The sequence below is a fragment of the Trichechus manatus genome, unplaced genomic scaffold (assembly GCF_000243295.1).
Source record: "Trichechus manatus latirostris isolate Lorelei unplaced genomic scaffold, TriManLat1.0 scaffold00049, whole genome shotgun sequence".
NCBI classification, from domain to species: domain Eukaryota; kingdom Metazoa; phylum Chordata; class Mammalia; order Sirenia; family Trichechidae; genus Trichechus; species Trichechus manatus.
Genome location: NW_004443985.1, coordinates 6084399 through 6103634, shown reverse-complemented (window position 1 = coordinate 6103634; position 19236 = coordinate 6084399). Strand labels below are relative to the sequence as shown.

At 40.5% G+C, this 19236-nt stretch overlaps 1 protein-coding gene across 6 annotated transcripts in view; it reads right to left on the bottom strand.

Moving 5' to 3' along the window:
- Positions 1–15300: 15300 nt before the first annotated feature.
- CLASP2 (cytoplasmic linker associated protein 2) overlaps positions 15301–19236 on the bottom strand; it is a 182173-nt gene continuing 178237 nt past the window's right edge. For all 6 annotated transcript variants that reach the window (XM_023732233.1, XM_023732235.1, XM_023732234.1 and 3 more), the window contains 2 exons: positions 18012–18128; positions 15301–16259 (listed from right to left, as the gene is read on the bottom strand). In XM_023732233.1, coding sequence (XP_023588001.1) covers positions 16173–16259; positions 18012–18128 — 204 coding nt within the window. In that variant the 3' untranslated portion in view covers positions 15301–16172. The remainder of the gene's footprint in view (positions 16260–18011; positions 18129–19236) is intronic.

The following is a 19236-nucleotide window of genomic DNA, read 5'->3' as shown; positions in this document are numbered from 1 at the left end:
CGCCGGCCCACACGGTGGCTCCGGCTCCGACTCCGGCTCGAGCTCGCTCGCCGCTTCCGCCTACCTCAACCACGCCCCGGCCCCGCCCTTCATTCGCCCCCCACCCTGGCCCGCCCTCGCGGCCCCGCGCTCCGGGACACTCCCCGCGCTCGCCCGCGGCGGACAGGCAGCAAGGCCGACAGCGCGGCCCCGCCCACGCAGCAGCTCCCCTGCCCCTGAGGCCTCGCCGCCCTGCCTCACACCAGCCCAGGAAGAGGCGGTGCCAGACGGCAGCCTGTTTCCGCCCCCTCCAGAGAAACGAAGTGATTGACAGACAAACTGGTCAATAACGACCAGGTGAGCTAGGACGACGCTCCCGTGAGTCTCTTTGGCTCGGGCCTAAACAACCAATCAAAATGTTCTCCTCGGGCCAACTCGAGGACTGAATTTGCTGCCACATGAGAAAGTTCATTGAGCAGCACCGTAGGAAAGCAGTCCCAAACGCCACTTCCGGTCGTGCCTCGCTCCTCTTGTGAACTTTCCCAATAGTCTCTGCGCTTTACCTTCACGCCGGAGGGGGAACCAGTTGTGAATCTTAGCCAATCAGCTCGCACCCCGTCTCGGGACTGGAAGGCCCATTGGGTAGAAAATCTTGATTGGCATGAGTATAAGTCAATCAGCTCTCCCCGGAAAGAGTTCCGGAAAGTCTTCCCCCCAACTGCCGGATTGCCGCGAGCAGTATGGCGTACCTGAGTTATGCTAGGGTCCGTTGCGGTTAAAGGCCGGCAGTCTTCTAGCCTTTGAGCTCCAAACCATTAGGAAGCACCACAGGAACACACCTGGGAAGACCCGAAGGTTCTCCCTCAGCGACCCAGCCTTCCCACGCGCCATTTGGGCTGAAGACAAGCCCCTTTCCCGCAGGGAGGCGAGAGAGAAAGGGAGAGGCAGAGGCGGCACTTACAGGCTCGCTTGCGGTTAGAGCTCCTGAGATTGCGCTCCCGTAGCTCGCAGGGCGGAATTCCTCCTGGAGAACAAGCCAAGGCTTTTGCCTCAGAGTAACACCCAGATGCTGAGCACTAGGCCACCTGCCCTCTGCCTCACCAGTTTAAGTACAAAAACTCAGATAAAACCCGGACATTTGGCGGGGGGGCGGGGGGACTCATACACCTCTGTGGTTTAAATGTTAACAACTCATAAAATGTTTTTCTCTTTATGAAACATATTTGCAAACATCTCACTTGATACAGCTACCGAAGTAAATACAAAAGAACATTTTACAAATGCGAAGATTCAGTGAAAACGTTTGCCCAAGGTTACTCAGAGGCTGTGCCAGGCCTTTTTGACTAATCCTGATATCTGATTCCAGGCCAAAACATTAGACCATCAGCTCAGAAAGCTCTAAACTTTTGTAAATAAATCTGCTCGGTGGACACACAATTGGGCTGTCGCCTGGGAACGCCGATAGGTCGCCATTCCGTGGACACTTAACTGTCCAGTGACCTCAGGCCTCACCCAATTGCTGTGGAGTCGAGTCAGACTCATGGCAATGACCCCATGTATATCAAAGAACTAAGGTAATTCTCTGATTCTAGGAAATCGTATAATTGTACAAACCACCATCAATTTCTTAGTGTCTACCCTAAGGAAGTACTCAGGCACGCTTAGCAGCAGAGTCTCAGAACACCAGTCGTCTCTGAGAAGTGGCAGAATAACACAGGCTATTTCCTTGAGTCCAATCCTGGAGAAACCTCAGTGGCTGGGGAAAGGTTGATGGATAAGAGATATTAATGAAAAAAATGAAGACTCCTGGGGCCATAACAGGTAGCTGGGTCTTTGGGAGCAGCAGCCCAGAGCAGAAGAGGTCCAGGCTCCGCAGACTAGGATGGGTTTGGACAAAAGATGTCAATTGTGCATATTTTTCCCTCTCCCACATTGCTCTGAAAGGTTCATCATCCTCCCTGCAGAAAAACAGCACCAGCCCAGTACTGGTGACATCAGAGAGGAGCTTGAGCCCTGCTAAGATGAAGAGCAAATAACAAGAAATGTCTGCGCGTGAACATTTCCAGCTCACACAGCCCTTCTGTGACCTGAGGGAGACAATGCTTAAGAAAAAGGCCAGGAGGGGGAGGCAGAGATCCCTGAGGGAGTGGGGTAACACAAATTATTCAAGCGAGGGCCATAAGCTGGGGCCTAGACTTTAGTGCTTCTCTCTTAGAATACAAGACTACCCAGGGTAGCTCATACCCATAACCAGATAAAAAAGAAGTATCCGAGAAACTTAAGTTACCATCTATACCAAATGGAGCAGAATTCAAAATAATCATATTAAATATGCCCAATTAGATATACTAGCTTATAATTTAAATAATATATTGGTAAATAATTGAAATTAAATCGATTATTGATTACAAAAGGAATACAGCTAAAGAATTAGGCGAGGAAACTCTCCCAGAAAACATGAAAATGAAGAGTTATGTTGGGTAGAAATAGACATGCCAACACTCATTAAGAGGAGTCTCAGAAAGAGATCAAAATATAAAGGAAGGATAGGAAATATCTGAAGAAATTATGACTTAGAATTTCTCAGGGATAAAAACAAAGCAAAGAAAGAAGCCCACAAAGAGAAAGGACTCTTAGAATCCCAAACAGGATACATGAGAGGAAAAGAAAACACCTAAATACAACATTAAAGACAGAAAATTTCCTAAAAGCTTATATAAAGCAGATCACCAACAAAGGAACTATAATTGACTGCAACACTGAATGTTCAAGGATAAGGGAATAATTCAAAGTGATGAAGGAAAAGAACTTAGAACCCAGAATTTTCTGTCCAGCTTAACTCTCATTTATGTAAGGGTTAAATGAAGGTATCTTCAGGTCAAAAGGTTTCCCAGCAAAGATCTTTGAAAACATTGAGCAAGTACTTCAACAATAAGATACACAAACGGAGGAGGGCACTCTGAAATAAAGGACAGAAGAACAGGTAAATAAACCAGTAAAGATCCCTGTTTCATAAACAAGGATGTCTGCATAACAAATTACATCTATGACAATTCACAATATTCTATGTAAAGACAACATCTGGGAAGAAGAGGCCAGAAGGAGGTAAAGGCACACAAAGATACTTTCACTTACAAGATCTATAACAGCTAGGAGTATAGCCTGTCTTTGTTTTTTAATTGAGAGAAAATTCGCCCTTTTACCCATTTTAAAATGTACAATTCAGTAGTTTTTAGTATATCCACAATGCTGTCCATCCATCACTACTATCTAATTACAGATCATTCCATCATCCCGAAAAGAAACCTCTACCTATCAGCCAAAAAAAAAACCTAAAAAACAAAACCCGTTGCGGACTCACAGCGACCCTATAGAGCAGAGTAGAATTGGGGTTTCCAAGGAGTGGTCGATGGATTCAAACTGCCAACCTTTTGTTTAGCAGCCAAATTCTTAACCAATGCACCACCAGTGCTCCTATCAACAGTCACTGTCAATTCCCTCCTCCCTCCGTCTCCTTGCAACCACTGATTTATTTTCTATCTCTGTGGATTTGCCTATTCTGACTTTTAATGTAAATAGAATTATACAATATATGGTCTTTTGTATATGGTTTATTTCACTTATGTTTCCAAGGTTCATCTGTATTGTAACATATATTAGAACTTCATTCCTTTTTATGGGTGAATAATACTCCATTATATATATATATATATATATACACATATATATATATATATATGTATATATATGTTTTGTTTATCCATTCATCTGTTCATGGATACTTGAGTTGTTTCCACCTTTTGGCTATTGTGAATAATGTTGCTGTTAACACTGATGTACAAATAACTGTTTGAATCCCATTTTCTATTGCTTGTGGTATATACCTAGGAGCAGAATTGCTGGATCACATGGTAATTCTGTTGAACTTTTAGAGGAAGTGCCAAACTCTTTTTCACACCAGATGCAATGTTTTACATTCCCACCAGCAATGTAAAAGGATTCCAATTTCTTCATATTCTCTCCAACTCTTATTTTCCATTTTTTTTAAATAATAGCCATCATAGAGTGTATGAAATGGCATCTAATGTGGTTTTGATTTGCATTTCCTTAATAACTAATGATGTTCAGTATCTTTTCATGTACTTGGTGGTCATTTCTATATTTTCTTTGGAGGAATTCAAGTCCTTTGCTCGTTTTTTGATTGGGTTGTTTGTTGTTGAGTTCTAGAAGTTCTATTATAATACATTAGCTATTAAACCCTTAGAAGATACATGATTCATAAACGTTTTGTCACATCCTGGGAGGTGCCTTTTCGCTCTCTAGTGTCCTTTGACACACAAATTTTTAAAAATTTGAAGTGCAATTTATTGTCTTTTATTGCTCGTACTTTTGATGTCACATTTAAGAAACCACTGCCAAATCCAAGGTCATGAATATTTGCCCATGTTTTCTTCTAAGAATTTTATTGTTTTGCTCTTAAATTTAGGCCTTTGATCCATTTTGAGGGTTTTTTTTTTTTTTTTTTTTTTAATGGTATAAGGTAAGGGCCCATCTCAGTCTTTTGCATGTGGATATCCAGTATTCCCTGGACTGTTCTTCCTCCATTGAATGGTCTTGGCACCCTTGTCAAAAATCAATTGAGCATAAACGTGAGAGTTTCTTTCTGAACTCTCAATTCTATTCCATTGGTTACATCTCTATCCTTATGCCAGTATCACCCTGTTTTGATGACTGTAGCACTGCAGGAAGTTTTGAGATCAAGTGTGAGTCCTCCAACATTCTTCTTCTTTTTCCAGATTGGTTCACCTGTTCCGGACCACTTACAATTTCTATGAACTTTAGGATGAATTTTCCCATTTCTACAAAAAACACCATTGGGATATTGATAGGGATTGCACTGAATCTGTATATTGCTTTGGGTGTTGTTGTTAGGTGCCATCGAGTCCCTTCCAACTCACAGCGACCCTATATACAACGGAACGAAACACGGCCCAGTCCTGCACCATCCTCACAGTCGGTGTTATGCTTGAGCCCATTGTTGCAGCCACTATGTCAGTCCATCTCATTGAGGGTCTTCCTCTTTTTCACTGACCCTCTACTTTACCAAGAATGATGTCCTCCAGGGACTGATCCTTTCTGGTAACACGTCCAAAGTATGTGAGATGAAGTTTCGCTATCCTCATTTCTAAGGAGCATTCTGGCTGTACTTCTTCCAAGACAGATTTGTTCATCCTTCTGGCAGTCCATGGTATATTCAATATTCTTAACCATCACAATAATTCAAAGCCATCATTTCTTCTTCCGTCTTCCTTATTCATATGAGGCAACTGAAAACACCAAGGCTTGGGTCAGTCGCACCTTAGTCCTTAAAGTGACATCTTTGCTTTTTAACACTTTAAAGAGATCTTTTGCAGTAGATTTGTCCAATGCAATGCATCTTTTGATTTCTCGACTGCTGCTTTCATGGGTATTGATTGTGGATCCAAGTAAAATGAAATCCTTGACAACTTGAATATGTTCTCCACTTATCATGACATTGCTTATTGGTTGTTGTGAAGATTTTTGTTTTCTTTATGTTGAGGTGTAATCCACACTGAAGGCTGTGGTCTTTGATCTTCATCAGTAAGTGCTTCAAGTCCTCTGCACTTCAGCAAGCAGGGTTGTGTCATCTGCATATCGCAGGTTGTTAGTGAGTCTTCCTCCAATCCTGATGCTATGCTCTTCTTCATATAGTCCAGCTTCTCAGATTATTTGCTCAGCACACAGATTGAATGTGTATGGTGAAAGGATACAACCCTGACACACACCTTTCCTGACTATACACCACGCACTGTCCCCTCGTTCTGTTCAAACGACTGCCTCTTGGTCTAAGTACAGTTCCTCACGAGCACAAATAAGTGTTCTGGAATTCCCATTCCTCATAATGTTATCCATAATTTGTTATGATCCACACAGTCAAATGCCTTTACATGGTCAATAAAACACAGGAAATATCTTTCTGGTATTGTCTGCTTTCAGCCAAGATCCATCTGACATCAGCAATGATATACCTCGTTCCATGTCCTCTTCTGAATCTGACTTGAATTTCTGGCAGTTCCCTGCTGATGTACTGCTGAAGCTGCTTTTGAATGATCTTCAGCAAAATTTTACTTGTGTGTGATATTAATGACATTGTTTGATAATTTCTGAATTCTGTTGGATCACCATTCTTTGCAATGGGTACAAATATGGATCTCTTCCAGCCAGTTGGCCAGAGAGCCTTCTTCCAAATCTATTGGCATAGACAAGTGTCATGGATTGAATTGTGTTCCCCCAAAATATCTGTCAACTTGGCTAGGCCATGATTCCCAGTATTGTGTGATTGTCCACCATTTTGTCATCTGATGTGATTTTCCTATGTGTTGTAAATCCTATCTCTATGATGTTAATGAGGTGGGATTATTGGCAGTTATGCTGATGAGGCAGGACTCAATCTACAAGATTAGGTTGTGTCTTAAACCAATCTCTTCTGAGATATAAAAGAGAGAAGCGAGCAGAGAGACATGGGAACCTCATACCACCAAGAAACAAAGAGTCTGGAGAATAGCTCGTCCTTTGGACCCGGGGTCCCTGCGCTGAGAAGCTCCTAGTCCAGGGGAAGACTGATGACATGGACCTTCCTCAGAGCTGACAGAGAGAGAAAGCCTTCCTCTCAACCTCATGCCCTGACTTTGGACTTCTGGTCTACTAGACTGTGAGAGAATAAAATTCTGTTTGTTGAAGCCATCCACTTGTGTAATTTCTGTTATAGCAGCACGAGATAACCAAGACAATGTGTGAATGCTTCCAGTGATGCATCTGTTTGTTGAAACATCTCAATTGGTATTCTGTCAATTCCTGGAGCCTTGTTTTTCACCAATGCCTTCAGTGCAGCTTAGACCTCTTCCTTCACTACCACCGGTTCTTGATCATATGCTACTTTCTGAAATGGTTGAACATCAATCAATTCTTTTTGGTAGAGTGAGTGTGTATTCCTTCCATCTTCTTTTGATGCTTCCTGCATTGTTTAATATTTTCCTCGTAGAATCCTTCAATATTGCAACTGGAGGCTTGAATTTTTTCTTTAGTTCTTTCAGCTTGAGAAATGCCAATCATGTTCTTCCCTTTTGGTTTTCTATCTCCAGGTCTTTGTACATTTCATTATAAAACTTTACTTTGTCTTCTCGAGCTGCCCTTTGAAATCTTCCATTCAGCTCTTTTACTTCATCATTTTTTCCTTTTGCTTTAGCTACTCTCCATTTAAGAGCAACTTTCAGAGTCTCTTCTGACATCCATTTTGGCCTTTTCTTTCTTTCCTGTCTTTTTAATGACCTCTTCCTTCATATATGATGTCCTTGATGTCATTCCACAACCCGCCTGGTCTTTGGTCATTAGTGTTCAATGCGTCAAATCTATTCTTGAGATGGTCTCTAAATTCAGGTAGGATATACTCAAGGTCGTACTTTGGCTCTCGTGGACTTGTTCTAATTATCTTCAACTTCAACCTGAACTTGCATGTGAGCCATTGATGGTCTATTCCACAGTCAGCCCCTGGCCTTCTTCTGACTGATATTGAGCTCTTCCATCATTTCTTTCTGCAGATGTAGTCGACTTGATTCCTGTGTAGTCCATACGGTGAGGTCCACGTGTAGGTTTGCTGTTTATGTTGTTGAAAAAAGGTACTTGCAGTGAAGTCATTAGTCTTGCAAAATTCTATCATGTGATCTCCAGCATTGTTTCTATCACCAAGGCCATATATTCCAACTATAATTTCCAACAATTCTCTGATTTTTTCCCCTTAGTCCTCACCCCTATCTCACATATGCTTTATTTTTCTTATTTATCTTGTCTGTCTCTCTGACTAGAATGTAAGCTCCTTGAGGGAAGAAATTCTTGCCTGCTTTTTCAGGGCTGTATTGCTAGTGTCTACAATGGCTCACATTTGAAAAGGTGTCCAAGTACTTGTTGAATAAATTTTTTAACAGAATAGAATTACATTTATTTTATTTATTGCTCAAAAGAATAAATTTGATTGGTACATTGCATCAGTCTACTTGATATTTCACCATGAAACAACATATAATTTCATTACTAGAGGCTGTGTGGTCTTGGGGATGCAATACTGGAATTCCCAGTATTGTAGTTATTATATTTGTACATAGATTTCCTAATAAGAATGTTGTCTCAGTCATCTAGTGCTGCTCTAACAGAGATACCACAAGTGGGTGGCTGTAACAAAGAGAAGTTTATTCTCTCACAGTCCAGTAGGCTAGAAGTCTGAATTCAGGGCATCGGCTCCAGGAGAGGGCTTTCTCTCTCTGTTGGCTCTGGAGAAAGGTCCTTGTAATGCATCAGTCTTTCCTTGGTCTGGGAGCTTCTCTGCGCAGGAACCTCAGGTCCAAAGGACGTGCTCTGCTCCCAGCACACTTTCTTGGTGGTATGAGGTTCCTATGTGTCTCTACTCGTTTCTCTCTTTTATATCTCAAAAGAGATTGCATAAGACACTAATCTTGTCAACCTCATCAGTATAACCTCATCACAGTGATAGAATTTACAACACGTAAGGAGATCCCATATAATCTTATCATAATGACAGAGTTTACAACACATAAGGAAATCACATCAGATAACACAATCATACAATACTGGGAATCATGACCTAGCCAAGTTGCCACACACATTTTTTGGGGGACACAATTCAATCCATGACAGATGTATAATTAAAAAAAAAAATGCTGCTAACCAGAAAGCATTCAAAGTGAAGTCCATAAACTGCTTGACAATTGCTAAAATAAAAATCTTCTGAAATCAAAGCACTATCCAATTAAAAAGAAATCGTTGTTTATCATAAATACATCTAGATCAATGCTTCTCAAAATTTAATATTCATAAGCAAATCAAACTTTAGTATGAATATGAATCACCTGGGGATCTTGTTAAAATGGCAGATTCTGATTCTGTAGGTGGCTCTGAGCTGGCACGTGAGATTCTGCATGAACGAGCCTCTGGATGATGCTGATGCTGCTGGTCCATGGGTCAATAGCAAGATCTTACATGATATTAAAATCAGAAATTTCAAAGATAATTTTCTCTTGCAGGAAAGGCGTGCAGCTAAGGTTCTAGAATCTAAAGCAAGATTCAGTCTGATCAAATTGCACCACTGTGGATCACTGATGTGATAAGGGATTCTCTGAATTGAAAAAGCACCTTCCTTTGAGCAAGCATCACGTACTGAAGATTGATAATTGTGATGTGTAAATGCTGGCTTACCTGTGGAGACAGGAAGAAGGCAGACTGTGGTAAGTAGATTGAGGAGTGGTAAGGAAACCCTGGTGGCACAGTGGTTAAGAGCTACAGCTGCTAATCAAAAGTTCAGCAGTTCAAATCCACCAGTCACTCCTTGGAAACTCTATGGGGCAGTTCTACTCTGTCCTAGAGGGTCGCTATGAGTTGGAATCGACTCGACGGCAACAGGTTTTGTGTTTTTTTTTTTTTTTTAAGGGGCCAAGGTAGCAGAGGAGAAGACTAGAATGCTTATTTTTTGTAGAGGTCAGAAACAGACAAACACGTGTGTATGCATATATGTGCATATATATTTTTACATAAAGAAAACATTCTCCCATATCAATTACTCTTTCTTTTCTCTTCCTTAATCCCCCCATCTCTGTATTCCATGTTTGCAGTTCAGAATGTACTGTTTCATTCCCCCCGCCAAACCATAAAATCTTATCATGCACACATGCCTTCGTTTCTAGGGTTATTGTTTTTGCCACCGTGAATAGTACACATCTGGAAGTGCTGGTGAAATTTATTTTTTTAAGAAAATCCAAGTGGCAAAAGTCCATCGTTTAAGACATCCATTAATGCTACTAGACTTCTGTCGGCATAGACGTCCCCTGTCCCAAACTCCCTCTTCATGAGGTTGCTACTCTCCAAAAACGGTCACTTTCAACCCCCAGTGACTTCTCCTGGTATTGAGTTTTAGATCGTATCTATTGACTGTTTACAAAGGAAGACGAGAATTCAACTCTTTATACATCGCCTGCCTCGTTGTTAACTATAGCGTCTTTTTGATTAAGTCAACTTTCATTATGTATATTTAAATGGCGCCCTGGTGGCGCAATGGTTAAGAGCTTGGCTGCTAACCAAAAGGTCAGCAGTTCGAATCCACCAGCCACTCCTTGGAAACCCTATGGGGCAGTTCTACTCTGTCCTAGAGGGTTGCTATGAGTTGGAATTGACTCGACGGCAATGGGTTTGATTTTTTGGTAGATTTTAGTATTACTCACAGCTGAGGATATAGTGTGATAAATATTTTGCTTTTCATTTGCTTGACTGTCAAGGTATCTTCCCCAAAGCTGAGAAAATCCCCACTCAATACATTCACTCATCAAGACTCTTTCAGAGCTTGGTATACCTGCATTCCAAGGTGGACTGGCTACCCCTCCTTAGAGCTGTTGTATGGTGTCCTCCTGAGACTCTCGTCACCATCCAGGCTGGAGGACAGGCAAGCAGAGGGGAAGGACAGTTGGGGAAGGATGATGTCACCAGAAGTCTGAGCAGTCTCAGTGAGATGGGGGGGCGGGGCATCTGGAATGGGAGGTGTGAAAGCTGCAGCCACATAGCTCCCTCCTGCTGCCCTCCCCCCACCTCCCCCGCCCCCCTGTGGGCTTTCAGGTCCCTGTAAGGCAGGTGTTGTCTGCACTGAATTACGAGGCCTCATTGTATTGATGCTTCCAGTACAGAAGAGGATACAGAAACTGCATCCTCTTGAATATTGTTTTTACTTATTTTGAGTACTTCCCTAGGTTAGATGTGTGCATTTTTAGAAACTCAATACTTTTATACACTAGTTCTTCAAAAGATCTAAAGAACAATTTTGAAATGCTATAGTTTTTTTTTTTTTTTTTTGGTAGTAAACAGCAAACTAAACCCATTGCCATGGAGTTGATTCTGACTCATAGTGACCCTCTAGGACAGAGTAGAACTGCCCCATAGGGTTTCCAAAGAGCAACTGGTGGATTCGAACTGCCCATCTTTTGGTTAGCAGCCACAGCTCTTAACCACTGCGCCACCAGGGTTCCTTTGAAGAGCACCAATATTGACAAAGTGGGGAAGAACCTTAAAATGTTCACATACAGCAACTAGAGCAGAGGGATTAAGCTTTCTGGACGTGGTTTCAAAGAGTCTGGATTTAAAACCTGATTACAAATCTTCCAGGCTCCATGACTTTGGGCAAATTAACCTCTCTAAGCCTCAGTTGCTTCTTCTGTAAATTGGGTATGATAATAATACCTGCCTTATAGGATTGGAATGAAAAGAATAATGAATCTGTCTGTGGCAACCCATTTGCCCAGCACTGTAAACGTTCTGGGTTGGATAACTGTTTGTCATGTGGGCTGTCCTGGGTATTGCAGGATGTTTAGCAGCATCCCTAGCTTCTATCCACTAGAAGCCAGGAGCACCTGTCCCAGCTGTGGCAACCAAAAACGTCTCCAGATATCGGCTGAGAACCACTACTTTAAGAAGATGGAGAAGAAAAGCATGTTTCTTGCTTTGTTGAAGTAATCCAACCCCGATTCTTAGTTTCTACTCTGACCTAAGCTTTGATAAAAATAAAACCGGCAAAACTGACTGTCAAGCAATGTCTTTTTGCACTCACTTTTAATAAAAGAACTGATCTGCACTTAAGGGGAGAGTTGCTGCCCTCAGAGTCTGCTATCAACATCGAATGAACACCGCCAGATCGGGCTGCACGAGGCTTGTCGCGCAGGATGGTCTGCTAGGAGCAGCACCACTGGGCACTTGTCTACCCCGTGACAGGCCAGCCCCTCCTGCACCACTCCTGTTTTTGAGGGCACGTTAACACATCTCCTTGTTACCACATCCACAACTACATATTTGCAGCATACAGATTTTAGGGGTGTCCGATGCACAGCAGGTGCACAAATATTTAATAATAAAGGAAATTAGCACTAAGTTAGTAGAGACCTGCGATGTTATAAACCACTGTAGCCTAAAAATACCTCACTTCTGAAGTTTACAGATTATGTACGATTAAAAGTGTCCATGATGTTAATTCTAATCATGTTATTCTTCGGCTTAGTCTTCAGTGAAGTCTTCCTCTTAGGATGTATCTTAGAACAGTCTCTCAGGTATCTACTACTCCATCTGGGCTCATTCCCTGACCGGCAGCCTGTGCTTCAGCCACACTAAGCTCTCTAACAGTGGCCAGCTGGGGAGACACAAAGGGATATGTTCCGTTTGAAACAGCACATTCACTAGCATATTGTCTGTTAAGAAAACCTTTCTGAAATACAAACTACGGAAAACGCTATATCTAAGTTTTCTTGGCCGTGAGGGTCTAGAGAAGATTCACTTTTTGTTGCAGACATTTTTAAGGGAGAGGGGAGCGTGTGACATTTACCCTTCCAAAAAGAAACCATGGTTTAAAAGGTTTCAGTGAAATGCCCCAATGTTTCTTGCCATTTTAAGCTTCTCTGTTCTGCTACTTTTGCTTCCCTCTGACCTCCCTACTCTGTAATCCCCAATGTGTCTCCCACAAGTTCAACCTAAGCATCACCTCTCCCAGGAAGCCTTCCATGATTTCCTCCACCCACCCCCAGCTCCCATCAGAACACCCAGTGTTTCCAACACATCACCAACCACACTGTGTTATTTGCTTCACTCTGCCCCTTGAAGGCAGACACTCATGCCTGTTGCATGGATGAAAGCAGGTAAACTTGGAATATTAAAAACCTGGTATATGTAAAGAAATCTTGTCTTATTTTCTTGTTCTATTTTAGATTACAATTTTAACCCAGCTATTTAGTATATCTTCAAATAAGTGTGGCTTTCTATATTTAGCAATTTCAGATTGTCTAGTATGAAATAACTGGAGATGTGGCAAAGACGTAGCTGTTTGTTATAAGAATATTCAGTGAAGAGGAACAACCCAGGATTATGCTGCACACTTTGCTGCCATTAGCAGTCACCTTGTAGACGGACAAGGGATGACTGTATCAAAAATGTGCTGTTAAATACCCGCAGAGAAGAACAGAAACATTCAGAATGGTTGCTGATTCTAATCCTGTCACTCTCCTAGGTAACAAAATTTAATGTTTTTACAGTTTTCAGTATTAAGTCAAACTCATTACCTTAGTACCCCACAAAATATCAACACCAATTATCTCCAAGTGGTGATATTAGAGGTAATTTTGTTTTTCTACTTTGGCTTTTCATTATCTTCCAAATATTCTACAATAACGATGGATAAATTTTTAACTGGAAGTTTTTCCTTCTTTTTACAGCTGAGTTCTAGACTTTTCTTTTCCATAGCTGCAAAACAGTGCTAATTAATTGCCATAAAATGAACTAAAAACAATGCAAAGATATTAAAGATTAAGTAAAAACTCATATATTAGGGAGTAATGTGCTAATTCTCATTTCTATGTACTGTAAATATTATTCTAAATTAACAATCTTAGATACACTTGAATTTATAAATCGATCTGTTCTGATGGTAAGATGCCAGTCTTTTACCATAAGACATAACTTGATGGGGGAAAAGCAATTTTAACCTTAAGTTTGTAAGAATGAAATATGAAGAAACACAGCAAATCAACTTCAAACTGGAAGCCTCAAGTTCAAACCAAATCCTACTTTAAAATGTCAGAGGTCTATTATAGACTTTGCAAACCCAGAAGAAACAAACATGTCTTAGAATCCGGAACTCATATGCCTTTAATTAATCTTGAGCAGTGCAGTAAATGAATGACACTGATAATTATTAGTTTAGGGGAGAAAAGCAGGAGGAAAGAACTTACACAGTAGCTTTCTATGACCATTCTTTAACAGCTCACATCTAAGTATGTTTCTGGAATGAACAAATTCAAGGTATACTGCATATAGTGGTCTGAATAATCAGTAACAACTTTCTTACCGTCTCAACAACTGAAATTATAGAATTTTTTCTCCTGTTCTTCTATATTAGCTCTCGAATAGTCACATTAAACCATACTTTCTGTTACTTAGTACATTTCTTTCTCTGGTGCCTCCCTTTAGATGCAAGTGCTTGATCTCATTTTTCAATGATTAAAGAGTCAGTGTTCAGTTCATGTCAGTCTACTCAGTTATCAACAGTAGTTAAAGCAGGACCTTAAGGGAGAGGCCAAAGTTAAATTTTAAATCAGTATTTTGATTTAAACAGATTTAAAAATATGCCAAAGCTCACGGTACGTAAAACACTACTGAGAAGAGCCCCACGGTTAAAACGTCTTTCTTCTTTAAGATAAGCTCTAATATATACAGGCTGACACAGCTATATACATTTCAGTGTTGTTGTTACTCCTGATACACCTGTTCTCCTCGGATGTACTTATAAAATTCTTACGAGAACACCATCGATACAAGACCTTCTAAAGTGAAAAACAACAACAAAATCCCCCAGTTATTAAAGTGACTTTTTTGGTCACACTTCGAGACAGAAACACAGCTGATATACAGTATCCATTTTTCCAGTAATGTTATGTACAGTTTTATTGCCAGTATATGCACAACAGTAAGCATAGAACTATAAATACACAATGTAATTAACAGGAGAAAACAAACTCGTTACAGGTCAGGGACGGGGTGTTGAGAAACACTTCCTGCTGCTAGAACAGAAACAAAGGAAGGTAAACGCCAACGACAGATCACCCATTCAGTACTCGTCTTAAATTCTTTACATACATTTTCTACACTTTTTTCAGTTCAACAAAGAAAGTACAGATAACTCTGCAACAACAGCAAATTGCCTCCCTAATAGCTATTTGCCTTTCCAGTCAAATTCACTTCATGTTAGGATAAAAAAAAAAAAGAAAAAAAGAAGTCAAGATGAGAAACGATTAGTAGCCTGGTTCCAAATCCATCTAATTTGCCTTTCACCAAAATTGCAATTTTTGAAAGTTGGCTGCACATGAAGAGAACAGGTATAGCAAAAGGTGATTAAAAAAATTTGTTAAAAAATAACAGAAAAATCACCCTTTAAGTAGTTTTCCAAAAGACACTATAGGCGGCAGCTCAGTGAAAAGTGTTAGCCCTGAAGAGGTAGAGAATTTGAGCCCATTGTAGAAAGATCACTTGGCACCATCTTCTCTCTCCTCAGGATCAATGTTTTCAAGTAAGACAATTTCATGGGAAAAGGAGCAGGCTCCACCATGTACAGAAAAGGTGCCGGCTGACTCTCGTGTCTAATTATCAGTTCGTTTGTTAAATGAGAGACAGAAGACGCTCACAGACGTACATGCACTTGATTTTTTCTTCTGTCTGTTTCCATTATCAAGTTTATTCATAAGTGAATTTGATATTAATAAATACAAAAAAAAAAAAGCATCATTCACAACAAAGATAAACAAACCAAAAAACCCTGCAATAAAACCTTCTATCTTTATAAGCATCAAGGGGAAAAAAAACCCAAACAAACAGATGATTTGGTGCGGCTTTCTTAAGGGATCATGGAGGGGAGAAGGTTTTAAATAAAAATGGCTAGATCAATAACTAACAAACAATATCAGTTTTACATTTCTTTTTGAGGTCTTCCATTGTCAAACTACAGATCACCCCAAAGAAGCTGCAACTAATGACATGGGTCACCATCACACAACAGAGTCCAGCTGTAGTTCAAATTAGTCCTGGGCTGTTTTCACATCATTTCAGTACTTCTAGCATAGGACATGATACGGAACAAAACTCAAGAGTAGCAATAAAATATTATTTTGCAGTTGAATAAAGGCAAAAAAAAAAAATGTTTTAGACTGTTAAACTTTTAAAGCTTTAAGCATTCCTGTTTAACCAGCACTTAAAAAAAATTTTTTGTACAATCGTAACACTGGCAAAGGTTAATGGGAAGACAAAAAGTACAGACATGTAAAATGACGAATTAGATTAAAAATTCCTTTGTATTGATCAACTGATGTTAATACTGCTTCTTCTTGAATTTGGGATAACTATCATAAAAGTTACATGCAGACTGAGGAGAGCCCTCTGCTACAGAAAATACAAAACAAAACAAAACAAAAATTAAAACTGGGAAACAATGATAAGTTATAAAAGACGTATTTGAAAACTTCCTTCCGTGGATGAAGGTGGTCTTTCTGTCCTTTCTTTGAGAGACCTGGTTCACGTCAACGGCTTCACTAACTTTGTCCAGAAACATCAGCGGTGGGATCAGCGCCTCCCGAGCCTGTCTGTGCGCGTTTGATGTAAAGATTCAGCAGCTTCATCTGCAAATTGAGGCCAGACATATGTCATTTGAGGGGGAGCTCTACAAGCTGCAAGCTGCTTACAATTATGAGAAGATGATCATTAAAAGAAATGATATACATACATGTGAAATTTGAAAGATTTTAGACTGGGGGTTATTGTTAACTGTTGATAATAGCTACAAAAAAGGATTTTTAAGTCTCACAGTTTGTACGTGACTGACATGCCTTTTCAAAAAACGTTCTAGTAAGAACATATAAAACATTAACAGAAACTTAGAAAAAGGAGTCACCATTCAAACAATAATGACAAACAGCTGAGCATTACTTGCTACACCCCGTGGGAACTGCTTTACATCTCTCGTTCTGTCTTCACAGCGTTTTATAGACGCGCAAACTGAGATGGAGCGTGGCTACGTCACTGCCTCAGGTCGCCGGGTAGGTAAGACGTGGGCCAGACAGGACTCTGGGACCTGCTTCCAGGACCCATGCCCTCAGGCCACTATGCCGCTACCATCCTAACATAACAATGTGTTTGATTTCTGTGTTCTTTTGCTTGAGATCATATTTTTAGAAACCTGTAGTCGGTGCAGATATAATTCTGTGTTCCACTTTTTTCACCTAAGATTATTTCCAAATATTTTTGGCACCGCACTACTGTCTTGAGATAAGGTGCTGAATTTTAACTCTACAGGCATCTCCAGATTACAAGAACCTAATTTGAGTTTATCATAAAAGCTAGGATACTATTTTTCTTTGAAAATCATTTGTTTGTTGAAGGTTTGTTTTTTTAACTTTAACTCTTTGATTCAAGTGTTTCCATCTGGGGTCCATAGGGTTCAGGGACTTGCTAAATTCTCTGAAACCATCTGTAAAATCTTCTGCGTGCATTTGTTTCTCTTGGGCAAAGACTAAACCTAAATCTTAAAGTTGTTTGTAACCGAGAAAGGGTTATGAGTCATTGCTTTACTCTATCTATAACCTACTTAGGTATTTACTGAAAGGTGTGTACCTAAGCTAATTTTCCTTCAAAAAAGGCAGATATTTTTCTTCTGCTTTTTTGCTATTTTAAAAATAAATTTGACGACAGTAACGACATTGTTAGGATTCTGGAAAACTCTTTCAACGAAGGGGAAAACCTCCTGCTAACTGATTCTGAAGCCATAATTCAACAGTGATAGTTTATCCTCAGCCCCTAAAACAAATTTCAAGGTTTAGGGAGCAACAAAAAATGAGAAAGGCAAGCTCTATTTTATTTCCTTAAGTCTTAAGGACTATTCAGAAAATTTATTTTAACATACCAAGTCAAAGTTGAACATTAATCTGGGTCACAATAATAAGAATAGAAAAAGGAGAAGAACATTTGGTTATCATAGCTCTTCAGGGGAAAATTTAAAAATGTTCAAGTGTTCCATTGGGGAGGGTATAAAACAATCCGTAAACGTATAATCACAACAGCCTGTTTATTCTTAAATAGCCCCTGGGAGTAAGGATCTGTGTGTTGGACTGGGAAAGGTATCAGCTGGCCGTGAGAAATGAACAGAAGCTGTAGGCATTTTCTCATGGAGCATCTACCACCCACCCCACCAAACTGTAATGTCACCTAAGTGACAAATGTTTGAGTAGAAACTGCCAAAGAGCACACGGGGAGTAAGCGTTACTGATTAAAAGCCGACTAATAAATTTAACCTTCAATACATACACAGAACTAAATTTTGAAGAACGTATCGTGGCTGCCATCTTTAAAACAAAGCACCATTCACCATTACTTACTTTACTGCCAGTGAGTTGACTGAGATGGGGTTTTAGTTCATCACCAATCACCGCATGAACAGCCACCAGGCAGAAGACACATGCTTTCCGAACGCTGCTCTCTGAATTATCATAACCCTATGGAGAAAAGTTCATTGTTAGCATTCCTGGGGGATCTGAGAAAACTAGCTTTTCAACAGGGACAGAAGATGCATGTCAAAGATGAGATCTCACGTGTACTAAGAAGAAAAAAGCTCTGACGACCTAAGCTCACCTTTACAAACTTCTAAGGCATAAACATGCCCTTCTTTCCTTCCACTTCTCCTTCTGTACCCACTCCCCCACTGTTCCTCCTCCTCCTCAGGTTCTTTCTTATGTAGCCTGCACAGCTACAATTCTCTGATTCTAAGGCTGCTCTCTCGCCAATCTACCCTGCAAAAGCCTCCAGATTAGTCTTCCTGAAGCACCGAGCTTCAAAGCATTCAACAACTCCTAAACTCTTTGGTCTGGCAGTCAATGTCCTCCCAGAGTTCAGGCTACTAACAGAAAGGTTGGAATTTTGAGCCAACCCAGAGAGGCACCTCAGAAGAAAGGCCTGGTGGTGTACTTCTGAAAAATCAGCCACTGAAAGAAGCCCTGTGGTGTACTGTTCTACTCCGACACACATGGGGTCGTCATGAGCTGGAATTGACTCCATGGCAACTGGTACACTGGTAACTAAGCTTTACATCTGTTCCAGCCCTGCCACTACTTTCTCAAATAAACCCTTGAATCCAGTCAATGTGAACTATCTCCCTTATACTTTTGATCACACTATTGAGTTGATTCAAACAGTATAGAGTTCTTATCCACAAAGTATTTTTGAACCAATTATCTAAATGTACATAAACATTTTACCACAGGGAAAACAGAACTCATCTCCACTAAAATCCCGATCATTTACCTTACAAAAATTACTGCAAAAATGTATCTAGCTAATAGACATATATTCCCCAAAATAAAAGTCATTAAATCAAACCGTGTTCAGTTTATTTTCTCATCATTTTAATATAATGTAAATTAATTTTTAATAGAAGTCCCTGGTGGCACAAATGGTTAAGCACTTGACTACTAGCCAAAAGGTTGGCAGTTCGAACCCACCCAGAAGCGCCTTGGAAGACAGGCCTGATGATCTGCTTCTGAAAGGTCACAGCCTTGAAAACCCTATGGAGCAGCTCTCTTCTGCACGCGCAGGGTCGCCGTGAGT